The sequence below is a fragment of the Peromyscus californicus genome, unplaced genomic scaffold, assembly GCF_007827085.1.
Source record: "Peromyscus californicus insignis strain IS unplaced genomic scaffold, ASM782708v3 Scaffold_7__1_contigs__length_154581171, whole genome shotgun sequence".
Lineage (NCBI taxonomy): Eukaryota > Metazoa > Chordata > Mammalia > Rodentia > Cricetidae > Peromyscus > Peromyscus californicus.
In genome coordinates this window covers 59,898,176-59,920,902 of record NW_026294595.1, presented here as the reverse complement: position 1 = coordinate 59,920,902, position 22,727 = coordinate 59,898,176, and the positions used below count along the sequence as shown (strand labels likewise).

At 34.4% G+C, this 22,727-nt stretch overlaps 1 protein-coding gene across 1 annotated transcript in view; it reads right to left on the bottom strand.

The window, feature by feature from the left end:
- Positions 1–858: 858 nt before the first annotated feature.
- Positions 859–22,727, bottom strand: part of Fsip2 (fibrous sheath interacting protein 2) — a 71,280-nt gene continuing 49,411 nt past the window's right edge. The window contains exons 18-23 of the mRNA XM_052726005.1: positions 19,211–19,705; positions 9,933–10,024; positions 8,160–8,206; positions 4,904–4,947; positions 2,268–2,337; positions 859–999 (exon numbers count right to left, since the gene is read on the bottom strand). Of these exons, the coding sequence (XP_052581965.1) occupies positions 863–999; positions 2,268–2,337; positions 4,904–4,947; positions 8,160–8,206; positions 9,933–10,024; positions 19,211–19,705 (885 nt within the window). The 3' untranslated portion in view covers positions 859–862. The remainder of the gene's footprint in view (positions 1,000–2,267; positions 2,338–4,903; positions 4,948–8,159; positions 8,207–9,932; positions 10,025–19,210; positions 19,706–22,727) is intronic.

The following is a 22,727-nucleotide window of genomic DNA, read 5'->3' as shown; positions in this document are numbered from 1 at the left end:
CAATATATTGGGGAACACAATATCACCACAAGGAGCCAAAGAAACAGGGAATTTGCTTTGAGGCTGTGTCTCCTGGTAATTTCAGAAGTTATACCCATAAAATTTCATTAACATGACTGCCCAAACCTGAGCTGAACAGGAACAACAATAGACATGCTAACGTGGAAGGGAGAAAGAATTCAAGGCTTCAACCCTTCACCAAGAACCACAGGTGACTAAGGAATGCTAAGAGCAGGAGACACAGACTTCATCAGGAAAGAGCACACTAATTGGTTATTCAATATCAAGGGGTCAGCCCTGAAATTATTCATACAAGTAACATTGTATAGAAAGGACAGGTTATAGATATGAATATGTATTTATACACATATGCATGTAACAACAATTGATAAGAAAAGGACATGAATTTGAAAGAGAGCAAGGAGGTGTATATGGGAGGGCTTAGAAGGAGAAAAGGGAAGGGAGCAATGATGTTATTATAATCTAAAAAATAAAATATTGAAAAAATAATTTTATTAAAATACAAGCCTTTACTACACCTTTAATTAAAGTATATATATATATATATATATATATATATATATATATATATTTTTTTTTTTTTTTTTGGTTTTTTTCGAGACAGGGTTTCTCTGTGTAGCTTTGCGCCTTTCCTGGAACTCGCTTTGGAGACCAGGCTGGCCTCGAACTCACAGAGATCCGCCTGGCTCTGCCTCCCGAGTGCTGGGATTAAAGGCGTGCGCCACCACCGCCCGGCTTAAAGTATATATTTTAAGTTGAATTAGTATAATAATTGGACAGTATGTTCTACTTTAAATATTTTATTTTATAGGGAATCACAATTTTATCAAGTGGAGAAGCTCTAGTGCTTATCCTGGTGGGGTGGTGAGGACGACTTTGGAATACTGTCGCTAGATCGGGAGAACACCTTTGACAGAGTTGAAGATACCTTTGCCAGCACTTTAGACCCTTGCTTGGAAATAGTGTTCCTGGATGTTTCTGTGGAAAAAAAAGACGACATTAATGAACTGAGAGATAATTGAAGTAGTTAAATTACAGCAATGATTTAGAATTCAGAAGTTGGCATTTGTAAATTGATCTGTGTTTTCTCTTGACTTGTTCAGCTCCCCTAAGGAATCATGCAGAGCAATATCCTCATTTTTGGATGATGAGCTTTGGTGAGGTCAGAGACCTTGCTTGAGATCATACAGACAAAATGAGTCTAAGCTAGGAACACACTTCAGTAATTTTATCTCTCCTTGACCTTGAGGCATCTCCAGGTAAGTGTGCAAAGTCCACTTTTTGTCCCTCCTGAAAACTATTTGGAAATGCCTAATGAGCTGAGCATGGAGATACATTTCAGTGCTCTGTATTTGGGTTCTATTTTATAGTGCTCAAGTGTAAGAAGAAATATTTTAAAATGCTGTAGTTCCTCTATTTTGTGTAAATTTCCTTTTGAAAGTCCATAGATAGATTTCTTTGTCATGTAAGATATGATGTATAGATAAAGAAACTGTCAGTATTGGGATTCAGTTTTCTGTATCAGCTATTAGTAGCCCGAGTCTTTTTAGCAAATATCTCAATTTACGATAACTTGTAATAGAACTTGAAAACATATAAGATGTCAAAACTCAACATTTCCCTAACTGCAATATATAATTTCAAAAGTCAGGAATCTTTCTTTAAATATCTATATTTAGTTTCTCTTTTAAAAAGAAAGGAAGAAAGAAAGGAAGGAAGAAAGAAAGAAAAAGAAAGCTCTGAAAAGGCGACTAGGAATCTAGCATTCAGTGACCAATGGGTCATGCCAGTTCCACTATGTCACAGTCCTATTCTATTTCTATTACATCATCCATCTTGCTCAGGAAGCCATACTTTCTTGTGAACCATGCTGCTTCTGAGTGACCATAGGCCCTAAAAATCCTGGGGTTCTATGTAGCTCAGCAACTATGTGACTTTGGAGAACTCATTATGGTCTTTCTCCTCAATTATTCCCATTTCATTCTTTAGTAACATATGGATAATTGCAGCCTAACAAATGTTAGTTACACCATCTGTTACCCCTTGGTGTCCACATTAAAGACAATTATATAATAATGTATAGATTTTTATGCAAATGGTATCATTATTATATCAATCCCATATTAATAATGTACAAGACAAGGGCCACTCATACTGGAAAGATCAATGATAAAAATGTCTACATTCACAATAACATTAATAAGAGTTTTACCTCATTTGTGTTTAAAAGTTACTGCATTTTGTACCTGAAATGTGTTCCTTTGAGGGACGTGTAGTGCTGGTCACTCTTTTTGATCCTTCAAAGATGGTGACAAACTGCCAAGACAAATTGGCATAGTCAGATCTTTAGACAGTCAAGATTACATATGCCAAGAAATACCCAAATATATATCTACTATTACACAATTTCATGCTAGTGATATCTGTATTCTTCTGCTTCAAATAAGCCCCCTCTAAGACTCATGTAGATGAACTTTTCCATTTATAGTATTGAGTATTGATTTGTCTTTGTGACAGGTGATGACCTCAGCTATAACCACATGACAACCAAAGGCTGAGCCCTGTTGACTCTTAGAAAATGTCAGCTATTTGTCCACTTCTTCCTTTGCATTCACTGCAATACCTTGCAAACCTGTTTCTGAGAATGGATAAAATGATAAGGGAGAAGCCAAAATGCTTCACTTTGCAACTCTCAATATTCTCTGTGTAAAGTTTTGCAATTTACAAGTTCTGAAACAATAGAGTCACTTGTTTTGATATTTCTAGGAACATGCGAGATGCTAGGTTTTTTTTGGAAACGTGTCATTTCTCTGAATAAAGAAGAGTAACTGTTCCTGAAAGGCAGGATGCGGCCACTACCAAGACTTAAGTTCTCAAAATCTTTTGTATATATAACTTCAAGTGTTCAAGAGAAACTTCAGTTAGACAAGTAGGTACTGCCCTGCCTAAGTCTCTCTTTCTATATATAATTCTCCTTAGCTTTTGACCCTTAACAGACCCTCTCCCTTTAATCAGCTGGTTAAAATGCCCTAGGGCTCTAGTCTCCTTGTGTGTTGTTTCATGCTCCTTAGCATTGCAATCACTTCCAAAGATCAGAAACAAAACACAGGTCCACTCCACAGTTTTCATCAGCTTGGAAGCTTTATGTCCTCTGGTAAGAAAGAATACTTTTCTTTCAGAATTTTAGGTAGCATCTTGTTTTCATGACTGACATTGTCATGGTAGCAGGAAAAACAACACACTCTCTACCACCATGGGATAAGTATCAAGGCCTTCTAAGCAAACTTCATTCTATCCTTTGTTTCTTTGAAATTTCAGAATTGTGCCAGGAAATAGTGAAAGAATGTTTAAAAAATGGTATTGACTGCTCTTTGAGATTTGATTTCCCATTCTAAACTTCTACTATCTATTTTCAGATCCTCACTATTGTCCACAGTTTCAGTTGTAATCAACTAGTGGATATGTCTGAGTGAAGGGTACGTATACAACTTTATTTAGAAACGCACCGAGTAACAATTTTAACAATAGTTTGGGTATGGAAAAGGTAACAAACAAGGAAAGTACAACAGTGGAAGAGTGTAGACTCGCTAGGAATTCAGCGTCAGTCAAAGAATGTTAATGATTTTCAAACTAGAACTTCAAGGCCTCTCTTCTATTGACATATATTTTTATTTTCTGCAAGGTATGAATTAAATGAGGTAAGAGATTGTTAAAAAGATGCTCACATTCATGAATAAAGATTATGTTGACTGTAGAAGTGACTGGTTTCTTTGGAAAACTGGCAAAAATTTCTTGAAGTGTGATACAGGATTTTATGAATTGGATCTGAACATTGTACTATATTGTAATACTGGAAAGTTGCTGAGTTGCTGAGTTGCTGGTGAGTTTGTAATTCTGTATTCGTGAATGTACTGTAAATAATGAAATTGGATTAAAATAAACCAGGAAGACACCGTGAAAAAGAATGAAACAAAGAGAATTACATCAGGATCTATTAAAAGGGTTCAGGAAGAGGAACATTCCTCAGCCCACACTGTGGGAGCCCGTTCTTGGGTTCCTCATGGCTTTACCCAGCAGGTCCGCATAGAGGATGATTAGACCATGGGCCTGAGTGTAGGTGTCTGGGATGGTCTGCACTTGGCCGTGCTGGGGGAGGAGGTCTTTTGCTCCACCCCTTGGCGTCTCTATAAAAACCCTGGGGCAGAGACAGTCAGGGCCCATTGGAATAGGTTCCAGGCCCTCTCGAGGCTATCCTTTATTTTCTATCTGTTTATCTCCACAATATTCTCCGCAATAAATCCTTCTATCTAATATTTCCTGCTGCTCGCACTCAAGAAAACTCTGGGGAACTGTGGGGGTGGTGGGTAAACGCCCCACAACACACCATGTAGTAGTTAACTGTATGTGAAGAGTCAGTCTGTAGAAACATGAAAACATGGGTGAAACTAGGCATTCATAGCCTTCTTGACTCATCTTTGAAGTTACCCTAAATGTCCTGTCTCCATCTCCCACATCATCACTGGACCCTTAGCCCTAGGCAGAATCAAGTAACTCACCCCTTTAGGCTTTTCTTCAGAATCAGAACAAGCTATTAATGGAATTGTAGTTAGGTGTTGAGAATCAGTGGCTTATTCTACTCACCCCAAAAATTAATTCTTATTAAAATCCAAGGATCAAATACTTTCCTAAAGGGATTTTTTCAGATATTAAGGACAGGTTTCATTTAGATGGGGAGATCTGAGTGTGAAGTGATTGTGAATAAAGCAGTGTTTACTGATGTTCCTCAATAATGCTACTCAGGCTCTGATAGAATTTGAAAATTGAGCTATTTTACAACTAACCCCCATTGTACAGAAACTAGAGGATATTGAAGAATATTTACCTGAAGACTGCTTGAGTTTCCTGCTTGTGGTTTCTGAGAACTTTCTGGAAAAACCAGGAAGAAATATTTTTTTCTTATATATACACACACATACATTCATAAACACACATACATATATTGTTGATACAAATCCAGTATTTTACCTCAATTAATATAATTTAGATATACAATTGTTATTATTTTTAATGAATAGACAGTTGGAACAAATTTGAAACAAATAAGAACCCTAGAATGTTAGAAGATGTATTTGTTTTCCACATGGAAATTATAAAAGATTAGTATGATGTCTCAGGAGAAGCAAACTCTGTGCTTCAGTAGCTATACATCTATGCAAAGTCACTCAATCCCTGTGCCTATTTTTTTAATCTATAAAAGAGAGATTACTTTAATGATAGTCCCTAAGTGCCTTTCCAGCTTTAACATGCCTTATATTTATCAAACTACAAAAAGGTAAGTGAGTCAGATATGGTGGCACTCTCTATTAATCTCAGCAGAGGCAGTCTGATCTCTGTGAGTTCAAGGCCAGCCTGGTCTTGATAATGAGTTCCAGTCCAGCTAGAACTACATAGTAAGATTCTGTCTCAAAAACAAAACACAACAGAAATAAATAAGAAAGTGCTAATGTTTTAAAACAGGGCATCTTTGTTGTAATACTCAAGGAAAATCTAGTGGAACCATTTCAGATCACAAAGCTGCTGGAGGTTCCAAGGGAGATCAACACATCATCAAAACACAAGGAAGCAGAAATAAATTGACAAGCAACATTTCTCAAAGACCCATTTTTAGTGGGGCAACTAATCTGCTGGCAGAGGATCTCTGTTGAGTCTTAGCTTCATTGCTTAGAAGTGGGTGACAAATTAAATGTAACTTTTCTGACTCAGTATCTTCATACATAAAATGGGAATGAGACTATCTACTTGGACACTCTCATAAGAAGACATGAGGAAATACAGCACATTCAAGTACTATGTACTCGATACATATGAAGTCATCAAAAGCCAACACAAGTGAGTATTCTGAATTATCATTGGGGAGCAGTACAGATTCTGGAAAAATAGTAAAGGAAAAACTTCAAGTAAACTAGAATGATAGAGCTATCTGACAGAACTAGTAACTTCATAATTAATTTATTGTATTCCTAAAGGATCTCATTCTACTTTAGATTGCAGATGACTGCACTTACTTTTTCTTTGAAATTATTGAGAATATTTGAGTTCAACATGAGGGCCAAAACTGTAAACACCAAGTGTTTTTTTTTTTTTTTTTTTTTTTTTTTTAATGTTTCTACAGTGTATAGGCTTTGTACTTCCAGGACTGTCTAGAAAGCTGTTTTGATTAAGAGGAATACAAAAATTCCAGTTATTTAAGTGGCTCAGCTATTCACACTTACTTGAAGTTTTGTTTTTTTATTGTATGAAACTAGGAATAAGTATGTTCAGTTAGACCTCCATTAAAATCTATACTGAAATATCCAATGGCTCACATGTTATCTCAGCTTAAATATCTAATGGATACTTTATTCTCATAACCCAAACTGTTTTCACATGCTTCCTCCCCACTCCTTTAGCTTCTTCTATATCCTGCATTACTCAATATTTTTAGCATCTATATGTCAATATGCTGTTTTAGGCTCCAGTGGACATTAATTCAGCAAGCTTGCATTCAATAAAAAGCAGTCAAGATCAAATTATTAAAACATACCATCTTTTAGAAAACTGCAGGAGAGAAAAAGAAAGCAAATATGTGGCCTATGTAAGATCACAGAAGGCAATTAATTTCCATTTCAGGGTCTGTGATCATAAGAGAGCTCTCTTGGAAAGTGAAGTGGAAAAAGTCTACAGGTGAGGGAAGAATAAGGCAGAGTAAGGGGAAAGAAAACTCCAGAAATCATGACAAGTGAAAGGCTTTGTAGGATTGAAGGACAGCAAAGAGGTCAGGAATCAGAGTTTGCTGGAGTAGAGGAAGCCACAAGGAAAATAGAGGAAGAGTTAAGAAAGACAAAAGGGGCAGTATGAGCTAACGATGGAGGGTCTTGTAACCATTGCAATGTCTTGAAATTCTGTCATTAGTAAAATTGGAAGGGACTTACCAACCTCTAGATTTATCTTATATTCTGATCATTGGATTCTTCAACTCAAGTTACCATGTAAATTCCATAAGAACAAACTTTGTCAGTATTGTTTATACATGGAATATTATAAGAACAAAAAAGAACTGTTTGGTGAATCTTCAGATGAATGAATGAATAAATGACTTGGTCAGTGACAATATCAGTGAAAAATATAAGAAATATGCATAATCCAAAAATCAAAGTTAGACAAAACAAAATAATACACAAAATTTAATCACAGGGAATGAGGCCTCATGTGGATTCTTAGACAAAGAGTTGGACATGTTGGACACTAATGTCCTCACCTCCTGCTTGACTGTCTTCAATATTGAAATTAAACAATTACATTAGGTAGTTCCTGGCTGGATCTTATAACCCATGATTTATAATTCAGGAATCTTAGTGGTGATTACCATTATACATACAGATTATGATATGTTGATGCTGTTCGGACAGAATTATTGCTAACAACAGTGAAAGTTATTTCTATATCCAAGTTGAGAGAAGTTGTTTCATGAGTGGGTTGCAGAGCAATAGTTGGGATAAACTTGTGGCTTGAATTCAAGGCCATGCTATAGTAAAAATGATCTCTATACCTTATGTATATATTGTTTATTATTTAATCAGATTGATCTCATGAGGTCTGAACAAATATTGGAATAAAACATCATAAAAATGTGGTAAGCACTTTATATAAGCTGATATTTAAAAACAAAACAAAACAGTTAATGCTAGCCAGATTTTGATGTGAACAACTCAATTTTGTGTTTAAAAGGCCTTTTGTATATAAGTAGGGGTAAGGTCTAATACAAGGAAAGCATAACTTTTCAATGAGCTAATTAATTTCACTTCAAGTCCAGATATAATTTAGCACAATAATTTCATGCTTCTTTATTTACAGGAGGATGGTCAAAGTAAATTTATAATATCAGACTAAATTACTATAAGCATTTGGCTTATTTTAACAGCTGGATGAAATAGTAATGAATCACTTCATTAAAGTAGACATACTTAATAGAAAAGTAAACTAGCATCTCTTTCAAGTTTAATGATTAACATTTTCCAAGTAGGAAATAATTAAGCTACCAGAATAGTCAAAAAAGTTACTTTTTCATCAGTTTTTAAAAGTTAAGAAAAACATCCAACCTTCTAGTGCATTAGCCTTTGGATCTGGTTTAAACTCTTCTGCTTCACTAAAATAAAATAAAAGAGAATAATTTTTAATGTGTATATTTAACAAATGAAGAAGCTACTGGTTAACAACAATCTGCCATTCTCTACATGGAAGCAAACCTGGAATAGCATGTTGCTAAAATTGAAAATTGAATGAGAATGATTTATGATTTACTTTTCTCCAATTTTAAATTATATATATAATTTATATATTTATATATATAAAATTTATATATATAAAATTGTGACAATTTTAGAAAGTTGCATTGTATGGTTTTGTGTCATTAAGCACATTTTCATTGCTATGCAAACATCACCATCTCCCACTTTCAGACATGTTTTGTGCTTAAACACTAACACCCATTTTCCTCCTGAAAAAAATCCCTATTTTACTTTTTATCTTTAGGATTTTGAATACTCCAAATAAGTAGAGTAGTAATTTTACTTGTCACTTTGTAACTTACTCTAATTAGTTCAATGTCATCCATATCCATGCATGTTTTAGTATGTGAGGATTTTCTTTAAATAGTAGATAATATTCAAAAGAATGAGACATTTTTTTCTCCTGATTTAATACACTGATGAACAATGATGAAAGGTTGCCTTTATCATTGGTTTATTTTGAATCATGTTGGTATTGATACACGTTCACTACTATCTGTTGCAGTACCTGCTTTCAGTTCTTTGAGGAATATATTCAGAATTGCTGGGTCACACACTAATTCCATGTTAAATTCTTTAGGAAAGTGCCACACTGATTTTTCACAATGATTTCACAATTTTATAATTTACCATCAGTGCATAAAGGTTCCAGTTTCTCTCCATCCCTAATACTTCTTTTCTTTCCTTTCCTTGCTCTCTTTTCTTGCTCCTTTCCTTTCAGTGACTGTCATGGTTTCAAATGGCGTCTTCTGAGATTTTGATTCACATTTCCTTAGGGATTAATGATGTACAATCTTTTAGAGGATTTTTCTATTCAAATAATTTGTATTTTTAAAATTGTTTTTGTTGTTTTATTTTGAAGCATACAGAGTGGTTTAGGTAGTGACCTATGTATATGTAAATATGTATATATATGTGTGTGTGTGGTGTGCTTGCATATGTGTGTATGTATGTGTGTGTTTGCATGTGTGTATGTGTGTGTGTGTGTGATGTGTATGATCTGCAAATATTTTCCATTCCTAGTATTGATTTTTTTTATTCTCAATTTGTATTGCTCACATTGTCACAAAATAGTATACTTCTTATTCTACTTAATAATTTACAGTTTAACTTTGTGTTTTTATATTACTACAACTAGTTTGTGCTTTTAAAATTAATCTCTGAGTACTCCAACTTAATATTTTTCCATGTCTTCTTCAGATTCCTCTTGTAAGGCAGAGCTATACACCTTTAGCTTACTTAACAAAACCGAGCAGGAGTCTTTCTGTGCTGACAGAACACTTTCTGCTGCTGACTCTATGCCTATCCTTTGGGTTATAATAACAACCACAAGCAACAACACATTAGCAAATATCTGATCCTATGACATTTACATGAGAGAACAGGTATCTGAAAATATGTAGAGGCTAGGTAACTAGAAATACAGTATTGTATGGTAAGAGAACTTAAGACTTAGAGTCAAGGGATAAGAATCAGAAGTGAAGAAGGATTTGATACTGGGCACTTGCTCAACTACAGATTTGCTAACAGACCCATTCTTTCATCTCAGATTTCTAGATTTGTTCTGCATTAAGTTGTCTGTACCCAGAAAGGAGGTCTTCTTGGTTGTATGATGAAGTACTCATAATTCTGTGTATGAAGTAATGTGTTGGTTCAGTAGCAAGTCTTTCTTCTTTCTGTAAAATTATAAATCAAGTATTACACACACAGAACTTGATATGTACTTTCTCCCCCATTGTCATTTTTGTATTCCCATCAATACTTTAATGAAAAGAAATTTTTATAAATTACTTAAAATACTATTTTAAAAGGTAAAAATAGAGGTGGTCCCTTTAATTCTAATTAAAATGTCTCTTCTAGTATAAGTTTCTTGGAAATGGTTATGAAAAGATATTCTAAATTATGGCACTAGATTTTGAACACATTTTAAATGTAAAGTACAGATACTGAAGAATGTAACATTCTATTTTAAACTTTAAAATATTTTAATTAGTTTATTGAATTAAATAGAAGAGCAGCGATACAACTCTAAGCATCTCCTAAACTTGTATGATCAGACATTTATCACATACTCTGATCTATTTTTTGGGAAATCCTGTGTTTCTGATTTGACTGAAATTGGATGTGTTTATTTTCTGAAGTTTACTATAGATTTGGTATTAGTCTAAACACAGAAGTACAAAAACTGTGGTAGGATATTTAATTAAGGCAATTGTCTCACTAGGAAATCTCCTATCATATGATTTCCAAAAATATGATTAGTATTGACTTTTGGACAGGGCAAAACCACAAGGGTCATTGAGTATCTTATCACCATTGGATAGGTTGGATACAGTAACATGAACTGTACACCGTCACGATTAAGAAGTTTAATGGATAAATATATCTGTGATGTTTAAAATACTGGATATAACTTGTTACATTTGGGTAAGAGTCAAAAACTGTGTAATAAAAATATTCACCGTATAATTTATGAAGGTAACATATTTATTAAGTGCAAGAAAGTCTGGATTCAGATCTGTTGCAGGATATTTGATTACACTGTGAACCCAAGATTGCATTATTTATTGGAAAAAACCTGTTTCTAGTTGTGGTGTGGCTCAGGCCTATCCCACACGTTTAATCCAAGAGCTTTCTGCTTGAATATTGTGAACAGGATTAAATAAAGTCAACCATAGGTTAAGTGGCAGAGCTAGCAACTTGTTGACAGGAAGTGAACATAGGATTATTAAGAAAAAAATCATAGAGAGTAAGAGGGAGTCAGGGGATGGATAGAGATATGCACAGGAAGCAGAAGGGAAGACATTGAGTTTGGTTTTTTGCTTGAGATGGCATAGGAAAAAAGTCTTTTCCTGGGATGTCAGGGGAAGAGGAAGGTTGGCCAGATGCTTTCTCTGCCTCTCTGAGCTAGTAGGATTTCACCCCATCATATGGCTCCTGAATATTTATTGATAAAATCAAGCATTTGAGATTTAGTTAGAAAAGCAACATTTGGTGCCCAGTGTGAGGAATGACCACAAGGACAGAGAAATTATGCCAGCTATGAACAAACTGAGAAGACATATTTGGTAGGACAAATTGGAAGTCCTCAATGAGAGAGGTAAGTAATATTAAAAGGAAAAATATTTCCCATGTTAAGGATGGGAAATATAATATGAGGACATTAGGATCCTGTATAATGCTACTTTAGGTGACTTGAAAACAGAAGCAGAAAATTAAAAGATGAATTACTTAACTGAGATTGACATAATATCAATTATAATTACTATCATTCTGGTAATTCTAGTAGTCATAGTGGTTTTTTGTGCCAAATATGAGAAGTGGATTGGTAGCATACAAGTCTTAGAAAAACTTATAAATGAAAATAAGAAAAATACTCAGACACAGAGGAATTTATACAAGAACCTACTACACTACCATATGATGAAACTGAAGAGCAGCAGCCCAAGGCTGTTAGAAAATCAAACTTAGCTTACCCAGTTACTATATAAGAACTACCAGTAGATGATAGTTATCCCCAAGGTTATCAAGAAGTTAAAAGGAATCCCATAAAAATATTAGATTTGAGGAAATTTAAGGATGTGATTGTTTAACATGGTATGTATTCACTCTATGTGAAGCAGATATTAAATTCATGGTCAACTCAGAAAAGCATTATCCCCCAAGACTGGAAAGGTTTGGCAATAGCAATATTCAGAGCTAGTCCTCAGCTACAATGGTGAACATGGTGAAAAGAGGAAGCTAGGGCCATAGAACAACAAAATAGAGCTGGGGTATTAATATTTCCCAAGACAAGTTTTGAGGTGAAGGTCAATATGCTTAGTTGCAAAGGCAGCTTGAATTTGATGATAATGCCTTGGCCTTGGTGTTATGCTTTTTAGCAACTTTAAATGCTTGGGACAAGGTTTAAGAATCAGGAAAGGGGCCTGAATCATTTACTAAAATTATACAAGTCCCCAAAGAAGCCTTCATTGATGTTTTTTGTGAAGATTGGCTTCAGCTATAAATAGGATAGTATCAGATCCAGAAGTCAGACAAATACTAATTGAACCTTTGTTCAAAATGCAAAAGGACGATAAGGCCTTTAAAGGCAAGATCAGCACCAATAGGTGAGTGGATTAGAAATATGGCTAATATTGGATCTTATATTTATGATGCTACTCTTATAAGAGAAATAATTTCTCAAAGTTTTAAGAAAAGTCAAAATGTCAGATGTTTTAATTGTGGTAAGCAAGGTCATTTGAAAAGGGATTGTAGGCAAGACATTCCTAGAAATGATGCTTATTCTGTAGATAATTCAAACGGGTTCTAGCCTTCTGGTGTACACAGAAAGTATGACAAAGGCTAGTATTGTACTAATGAATTCAGATCAACAAGGGACAGGCAAGGTAACCATTTGCCATCAAAATGCCCTAAGGGGCCTCCCACAGGCCTTGATATCAATTTGGTTTAATAATTCCTTGTCAGCATTGGAGAAACTCATAAACAGAACAATTAAAAGTTGATATATGTTGTTAAAAACAACACTGATCTGGATGTAATCAAGGAGAGAACAGCTTCAGTAAATAAAAAATTCAGGAGAGATAAGAAAACAAGTATTTTGGCAAACTGCTGCAAATGATAAGAGACCAAACCTAAAAATACAAATAAATGGCATTGAAATTGAAGATTTACTAGACACAGGAGTTAGATATAAATAATTTCACCAAAATGTTGACATCCAAATTGACCTCTTCAGGAGGTAAATATTCAGCTTTAGGGATTGAAACTTTACCTCATGTGAAACTAAATGCAAGATGGGGGGAGTATATAGGGACAGAAGGACAAATAGGAAAATTAAAGCCATATGTGGCTAACACAATGAATTAATTTATGGGGAAGTGATTTGTTGCAGCAATGAAAAACACAGGTGAATATTCTTCCAATCTCATAAGCAAACCATAAAAGATGCTTCCAAGAAAAATGTTAAAAGGTATTATAATGAAGAGTCACAGACTCTTCAGGTTGTACATAAATACAACACAACAGCTGTTGGTCTTTTAAAAGCACCAACTACCCTACCTTTAAAATGGTTAAATGACAAATCTGTGTGGGTGGAACAATGGCCTTTGACATCAGAAAAACTACAGGCAGTAGAACAGCTGGTACAGGAGCAGCTAAGAGCTCAACACATTGAAGAATCGACTAGTCCTTGGAATTCTCCTATATTTGTCATTACAAAAAAATCTGGATATGGAAAATGTTAATAGATTTAAGAGGCATAAATAAGGTGATTTAGTCAAAGGGCTCTTTACAGCCTGGAATTTCCTTGTCTTTTTTATTACCTAAGGGGAGGTCTAAGGTCTATTATAGTGATTGATTTGAAAAAACTGCTTTTTCCCTTATACATTTACTAGAACAGGATAAAGAAAAATGTGCCTTCACAGTGCCTACTTATAGTAATGCTCTACCTGTTAAAAGGTATCAGCGGAATGTTCTTCCATAAGGAATGTTAACAGCCCCTCCTGTGTCAATATTTTTTACAACAGCCATTAGAAATAATCATAAACAGTTTCCTTAATCTAAATTTTGTCAATATACTGATGATATCTTACTAGCTGATTCAGAGACATATACCTGAGAAAAAGGTGTTTGATGAAGTAAAGAGAATTTTGCCTTGCTGGGGAATACAAATTGCTCCAGAAAAAATACAAAGAGGAGATTCTATCAATTATCCAGGATATAAGAAGGTTTATTGAAAATTCGACCACAGAAAGTAGAAATCAGGAGAGATCAATTACAATCTCTTAATGATTTTCAAAAATTGCTGGGAGAACTGGCTGTGGCCCACAATTGGATTAACTACTCAAGAGCTAAATAATTTCTTTCAAACCTTATAAGGTGATAAGGACTTAAATGGTTCAAGAAATTACCAGCTAAGGCTGAGAGAGAATTTGGTCTGGTAGAGAAGAAATTACAGGATATACATTGGATTGCTTGGAGCCAAAGCATATATATATATATATATATATATATATATATATATATATATATATATATATATATATATATATATAAAATCATATTCTGGTTATTTTACCATCTAGGCATTCTCCCACAGGAATTCTTATGCAGAGAGAATATAATATCTTAGAATAGATATTTTAGCACACAAACAGTGTAAAAAATTAAAGATCCATATAGAAAATTTTTCTGAATTGATTTTTAAAGGAAAAACAAGATTTTGTCAATTAGCAGAAATAGACCCAGCAGAAATTGTGGTACATTTTACTAATGCTGAAATTGCCTCATTATGGGCAGAAATGAACATTGGCACAGAGCTTGCAGTAATGTTTTTGGAAAGATTAACAACAAATATCCCCAAAAGAAAAAGACATGTTTATAAAAAGAACTAATTGGATTCACTATCATATAGTAAAAGGGACACCAATTTCTAGCTACATTCTATACTGATGCAAATAAATCAGGAAAGGCAGGTTATAATTCAGGAAAAATAGGTAAAGTGACTCAAAGCCCTTATGATTCAGTTAAAAATTCAGAGCTATGTGCCATTCTTATGGATTTTTTTTTCAGATATTCCTGGATCTCTTAATATAGTTACTGATTTTCAATTTGCAGAAAGAGTTGTTTTACAACTCATTGCAGATTATTCAGAATTAACTTCACTAAATATTCAACTACAGCAAATAATCAGAAACAGAAAGCATCCATTGTATATAACACATATCAAATTCCATACGGGTCTACCAGACCCTCTAGCACAAGGTAATAATGAAATTGATCAGTTACTAATAGGAAGTGTGCTAGAAGCCTCAGAATTTCATAAGAAACACCATGTTAATAGCAAAAATTTGTAGAAAGATTTTTCTATCACTTGGCAACAAGCTAAGGAAATTATAAAGGCAATTTCCTACTTGTTCTTTTTAGAGCCAAACCCCATTATCTACAGGAAGTAACCCAAAGAAATAAAACTTGGCAAATATATGTGTTTCATTTTGCAGAGTTTGGAAAATTAAAGTATGTGCACCATACCATAGATATATATTCAGGGTTTCAAAGGGTAATTGCTTTAAGTTCTGATAAGCTTGATTCTGTAATTACACATTTATTAGAAGTTATGGCCATCATGGGGATACCTGTGCAAATTAAGACTGACAATGCTCCAGCATATGTCTCTAGTAAAATGAAACTTTTTTGCATATTAAAACATAAAGCATATTACAGGTATACCACACAATCCTACAGGACAAGCACATATAGAAAGATATAATTGTACTTTAAAAGATATACTTAATAAACAAAAAGGGGCAATAAAGACACCCTGAGATAGATTACACAGTGCTTTAATAACTTTGAGTTTTCCAAATGCTAATGAGAAAACAATGACAGCTGTGGAAAGACATTGGATAATAATAAAAAACCAAAACTATGGAATTAAATCAGTCTGTATATTTTAAAGATGTGTAGACCTCAGAATGGAAACAGAGATATGTGTTACATTGGGGAAGAGGTTTTGCCTTTGTTTCCACAGGAGAAGAAAGGCAATGGAAGCCATAAAGATTGATAAACATTAGATTTGAACAGGGAGACCTCCTCAAATGAGAGGTGCTAGTTCATCAGACAGCTTGGTCATTCAATCTAAACTAACTTATAAAGACTAACAAATACCTATCATTTATTCCGGCATGAAAAATAAAACCAAATAATGTTTTGAATGATAATTTACCAAAGGCACACTTGCCTGTGGTGATATTTTATTTGTGCTGTAACAAATAAATCTTGCCTGGGGATCAGAGGACCAAGCCAGCCACTATATTAAACACAGAGGTCAGGCAGTGGTAGCCCATGCCTTTAATCCCAGCATAGACCAGTGAATCTCTACAAATTATTTGTTTTCTAAATTCCAGAGCTACAATGAACAAAGGTCATGGTGACACATGCCTTTGATCTCACCACCCAGGGAAAAAACTCATAGACAGCTCCTAATTGGTATGTTTGCGCATGTTTGCACACTATGGAAATCACATACCATGTTTCCAGAATATTATGAAAACTATGAGGTTTCTAGAAAGGCATCTAATTTCCAATGGGCACAGGAACAAACAGCAGCTTTTGCAACTGTAAGCTCTTCTCCATGCTGTAACCCTGACCAATATTGAACCAGTTGATATTCTAATTATGGATATCATATTTATTGGTGAACTGGCAACTGGAGACTCTTCATAAAGGAAAAATGAGTCCACCAACATTTTCCTGTTGGCTTCTAATACAAACATTTTCCATATAAGGATAACAAATGTTATCTTGTTTGAGAAACAAATCTGGACATTTTTATGAGGTATGGAGAACCTTATACTCAGTCATTGCTAACCACCCTATGGTCGTAATGGTGCCATTACAATGATGGATTGGGTCCATTTAAAGCCAGAGACCTTCACAGGCTTAGCTATGTAAGGAAATGTATTACAGTGGAACTGGTACCTATCTGAATTCCTTTACGACCGGAATATGGTAGCAAAGGGGTCTGTGTCTTCCCACACTGAGGAAATAGCTCAGTTGCCCATAATGCCCATCCTTAAACCTATCACTCCCCCCCAAAAAGAGGCACCTATTGAACTGTGGGGACCAAGAGAATGATCGCATTTGGCTAACACATGGTTTACTGATAGTTTTCAACCACTGATGGACCAAAAGCTATTGGAAATTGGCAGCCTATAGACCAGGTATGGAGTGGCCAACACTGAGAAAGGAACCACAAAATCAGTGCAGCAGTATTGGCTATAAGACAACTAGGAAAGCAAAAGGAAAATCTCTATTTTCTCCAATTTATGGTGTATGTGCAATGGTATAGCTATATGGTCATCAAAATGGAAAACCACTAACTCTCAGATAAATGACAAAGATATCCAGTCACAGGAGGCATCAAATTTTATGTCGCTCATACAGGCAAGATAGCCAAAACATCTAAAAATAATGAAATAGCGAACAATTTGGCATCATGTTTGATTAAGACTAGAATATTAAAAGTTGCCAGGGAACAAATTCAGAATAAATCAGCAAGAATGATAGATTACATGTTTGAAAAACATAAATATTTACCCCTAAATAATAGGAGAAATGGACAACCAAATTAAAACAAGACAACCCTATGACAATAACTATTATAAGGAATCTATAGCCAGGTGGTGGTTCACACCTTTCATCCCAGCACTTGGGAGGGAGAGGCAGGCATATAAGAAGTACAGAGATTTAAATTTAAAAGACACTTGCAAAAGGCAGGCTGAAATTCAAAGTGAATGTCCTTTGTGATCTAAAACTAAATACACTTAAACATTGAATTTATATATAAAGAAAAGGGGAAATACATGCATATTTGTCCACACATACTGAGGTATATTTAGTTTCAAAATTTCAAAATAATTATTTTAATTGAAAGGTAATACTTTTTCTGTTGCCAAAATCATTTTGGCCTAGGAAAGATAGAACCTGAAAAAAAAAAAAGGTACTCTCAGCATTTGAGTTGGGGTAGGGTTTTGATTTTATCATTCCGAATAAAAACATCCAACTAAGGAATCCAGAGACCACTGGATAAGTGAAACATTTAAAGAAAAAGGATGAATCATCAAGAGAAAATGTCCCAAGAAAAAGAGTAAATTTGGCCAAGTGGTATCACCGACTTCCAGCTGACTGGCTTGAAATCCCAGGTCAGAGTCCCAGAGTGTGACCCAAAGATCAGCTTTGGACTATGAACTGCTCAGAACAAATTCTTGAGTTCATATCATACTGACACAAATATTTTACAGAACTTTGTACTCAAAAATGTTTAATCCTAAGTCTGCCAAATACAACCTACCTGGCATTGTGGCAGGTTTGACAGTTATAGCTTCATTATTGCAAATAGTTTTAATGTGTTAGAGTAAAAAACCTTTCCTACTTATTTAGACAAAAAAAGGGAAATTTTGCAGGATATTTGATCACACTGTGAACCCCAAGATTGCATTATTTGTTGGAAAAAACTGTTTCTAGTTGTGTGGCTCAGGCCTCGCAAGTACCTTTAATCCAAGAGCTTTTTGCTTGAATATTGTAAACATGATAAATAAAGTCAACCATAGGTCAAGAGGCAGAGCAAACAACCAGTGTGAAGATAGGATTAAACCATAGAGAGTAAGAGGGAGTCAGGAAGATGAATGGAGAAATGCACAGGAAGTAGAAGGGAGGGACACTGAGTTTGAGGTTTTTGTTGGAGATGGTGGAGGACAAAGGTCTTTTCCTGGGATATCAGAGGAGGAGGAAGGTCAGCCAGGTGCTTTTGCTGCCTCTCTGAGTTAGTAGGCCCCTGAGTATTGGTAAAATTGAACATTTGAAATTTAATTAAAAATAACACAGACCAGATAATGATTTTTTTGTTGTTTGTTTTCAGTGCTGTGGATTGGACTTAGGTCTTAATACAAGTTATGCAACAATCTCACTTTCTACAGATCATTTTTAACTTCCATATAACTTAGCCAGGTATCTGGATCCATCCTATTGACATGAAGTTCTCTACAGATGTCCAACAAATATTTATAGCCCAAATACAAAATGGAATCTCTTGTTTAACAAATAAGGTTGAATTTCCTTAAGCAGTGTCTATTTTCCATTTTCCCTTCAGCTAGTAGTTCTAGGGTTTTTTTTTTTTTTTTGTATTAAATACTTAATTGAGTTTCATGCTTGGTTAATTATTTAACCTATGCTATATATCTACAGGCTTATGCAGATAATCACTCAAGTATGCTTTGCTGGATAATCAAGGTACATCCCAGAACAGAATGTCTGAGGTTGGCTACTCTTCCAAGCTTCTGGGAATTATGTTTGTCACCTACCTTATACTGTAACTTGTCCTTAGAAGACAGTCCTTCTGCTAAGCTTTTAGAAGAGGGCGTGTCAAGTTCAGCAACAGCTCTTTTAACGTGTATCTTGTTAAGTTTCATAGTCTGATTTCCAAATGCTTCAATACTTTCAATATTTTCACCAGAAGTGGGCTGACAGCATTTGCTTAGTGCTAAGAATTTTCTCAGGCTACTTGTGCTTGTTGTTGTCTTTGGAGAAACAACCTTGGTTCCTAAAGGTTTCACAACTTCTTCACCATGACCTCCAGATATTTCTCCTAAGCACTGATGTCTAGCAACCTCTCCTAAAACAATTTCCTCTTCATCAGAAACCGGGTCATTTCTGAAGCTACTTTCTGAAACTTTTTGACTAATATCATGAGCTACTAATCGAATGATCAGATCTTTTTTGTTATGAATATCTTTCAAAAGCTCTACTCTGGTGATATCAGGTCTTCTTATATTTTGAAATGAATTCCTGCCAACAGCCTGGAATTGAAAGTACAATAAATATTAAAAATATATATATATCAATATCTTTTCCAATATTACTTTGTGTCATAGCTATTTTTTATGATTTCTAGCTTCAATCTAGCTAGTATCTTCAAATTCCACTTACTGGCATATTTTCACTGTTTTAAAAGAAAGAGATAAAAATCACATGTAACACTTGTTTGTATCTAGCATTATTTTTACATTTAGATAATATTAATCTGTCATAATTTATTCCAAATATCCATTCTAACATAATAGTTTAAGCTTTATATTTTCTTATAAAATAAACTTATTGTCTTCTACTTTTGTAATTTCTCTTAAAAATTGTTGTAGAACTACATAATTAACTTTTTTGTCTTTAGTAAGTGATCCTATAGACATCTAGACATTAATTTTTAAAGAAAAGGCAAGACTTTAACAAACTCTACATATAAAAGCAATGCCATATTGGAATTGTGATCTTCAGCTTATTTTTTTACTCCATAATCACATCCTTTGTCTTTTGCAAAAATAAGTAAATCTTCATTTCTTTTTCATATTCCACTCAAATCCCAATTACTATTTTTTAATATAGAAGAATCCAATAAAGGGTAATTATAATTCAGAACCAAATCACTCCATTTCTGTAGTCTTTGCTATATCACAGAAATTATAAATAAATTTATAATTGATCTTCAACTCAACCTTTCTTTGCAACTGTCTAAACTATATTTTCAAGTGGCAATGTCTTACAAAGATCAGAAGTTTATTTCTTCTGTGGAAATAAACTATTTAGAAGCAACTCTTGAAAAATTCAAAACAATCTCTTATATGCAAAAAATTAGTAAGGTTAGAAAATCCAAATATATGCAATATAGTTTGGGAATTTGTTACTGAAGGTGATTTAAATATGTCTTATTAGGTGAAAAGTATGGCATTTCTAAGCATAATATTAAGCTATGAGGCAAAGCCAAGTGCCTAAAGTACTTGACCTAACCTGTAGATTTTTTTCTGTCCTTTTGTTGGCAAAAGACATAGTCATAATCAAATTGGCATGTAATATTTATGTGCTTTGAATTCCACATGGCTGCTGGTTGTTTATTGTTATTTTTGTTGTTATTACTACTTTTACTACTATTATTATTATTATCAAATGAATTTTTCTCCCATTAAAAAGAAAATGGCATTTGTGTTTAAAAATTCACTGTGACCTAAATAAAGTTGGTAACCAGGAAAAGAATTTGTTATGGATAGTTCTATAGATAATCCAAATTTTTTTGGTTATATTATTTTATAGGATGTTCATAGTCATTTTACACTCAGGGAATTGCTTACATATAAATGAATACTACACAAAGTATATGCTAATGTAGCAATGGGAACTCAGAAAAGAGAGGATATTTTATGATGACAAGGACCATCATATGTTCTTAAAAAAGGATAAAAGAGGTTAGAGGAGTATAAATGCACAATAATTTTAGTATTTCAGTTTGAAAACATAAGTACCTGCAAATCTAGCACCAAGAGGCAGAGGCATCATAGTCAGAAGGAGCTAGAGAGAGCCTGGGATAACTTTTTTGGGGGATACATGAACAAATGTCTGTTCATCTCAGACAGAACTCAAGGATATACCAAAAAACAACCACCACCACCACCACCAACAACAAAAAAACCAATTTTATCCAACTCTATCTTACTAGTCTTACTAAAGCCAGTGAGTTTATTGAGGTTACTTACAGAAACATGAGTGAGAGATTACTTTCAGAAGGGTAGATGACTCAAAGGTAGCTTTATCAGTAAAAATCCTAACCAAATATGAATAATAGCTCACTAAAATTGCATCCCTTGAGCTTTCTGTGTAATTTCCTGTCAGCTTTCCACTTTCTAGTAGTTGTTACTGTTGAAATGACCTTGAGTAGAGTCTTGTGAATCTTATATGCCTTAGGAGCTTCCTGAAACTTGCAAGTTTTATTTTATTCTTGAATCTTAGTAAGTCTTTGTCTAAAAGAGAATGTTATACTTTGGAAGAAACAACTAAACATCATCAGCCTTTGTAGTAAGTTCCAGGTTGTCCTGGGCTAAACAATGACTTAGTGTCTAACTCAACAATCAATCAATAACTAATTAACTTATTTTATTATCGGCTTTAATACTTAATTCAGTAATTTTCAGAGTCATACTGGAAAAAAATGAAGTATTTATTTTCCAGAGAATATAGTTTTATACTTGGGTCAGTGCTATGGCACAGAGTACATCCATAAAAACAGAAATCCCACAAGAATGCACACATTCAATATGAGAAATTTGAATAGAACCCCAGTGTGCCAGGAATGGGTTACATTTTATTGAACAGCTGATCAAAGGGGTCCTATAGAACCCCTCAAATACCACAGGCTATTGATAAGTCTATTGGTTACCCTCTGCAACTTGACAGTAAATGCTATGGCTCTAGATATCATATACTCATGTCTTCAAACATGGAGAAATAGAGCTGGTACCTAACTAGAACCTTCACCCCAGTGACTAGCTTTCATGGTATAGGAAGGCAATTTGCATGTTACCGGAGGAGGGAAGGAGTTATCAGTGTCATCCAGCTACAAACCCTGAAAACTGCAACAGTGAACTGACTGCAAGAGATACAGTTGCAGGAGTGGACAAAGGTTATGGCAGTAATTAACCAGTGTTTGATTGGATGTAAAGCCAATCAAATGAGATAGAACCTGTATCTGACATTGCTCGTGTGGCTAATGACCTGAGACTAGAGAGATCATTGGCCTATGGGAAATACAGTTAATTCAGAATTAAGAAATTCTGATAAAGAAATACAACAACAAAACGATTTCTCAAGACATATTGCTATAGCCATAAATCAGTGCCTCAGCCATCCCTCATCAGAGAATAATCTTCTTGGTAATTAACACAGAGATCCACAACCAGAAAATGTGCAGAATCTAATAGACTCTGTAGCACTCAGCCCTAAAAGGGATGTCTTTAGCAAATCTCTACCTTAAGGCCCAGGTATCTCTGAAGAAAGGAG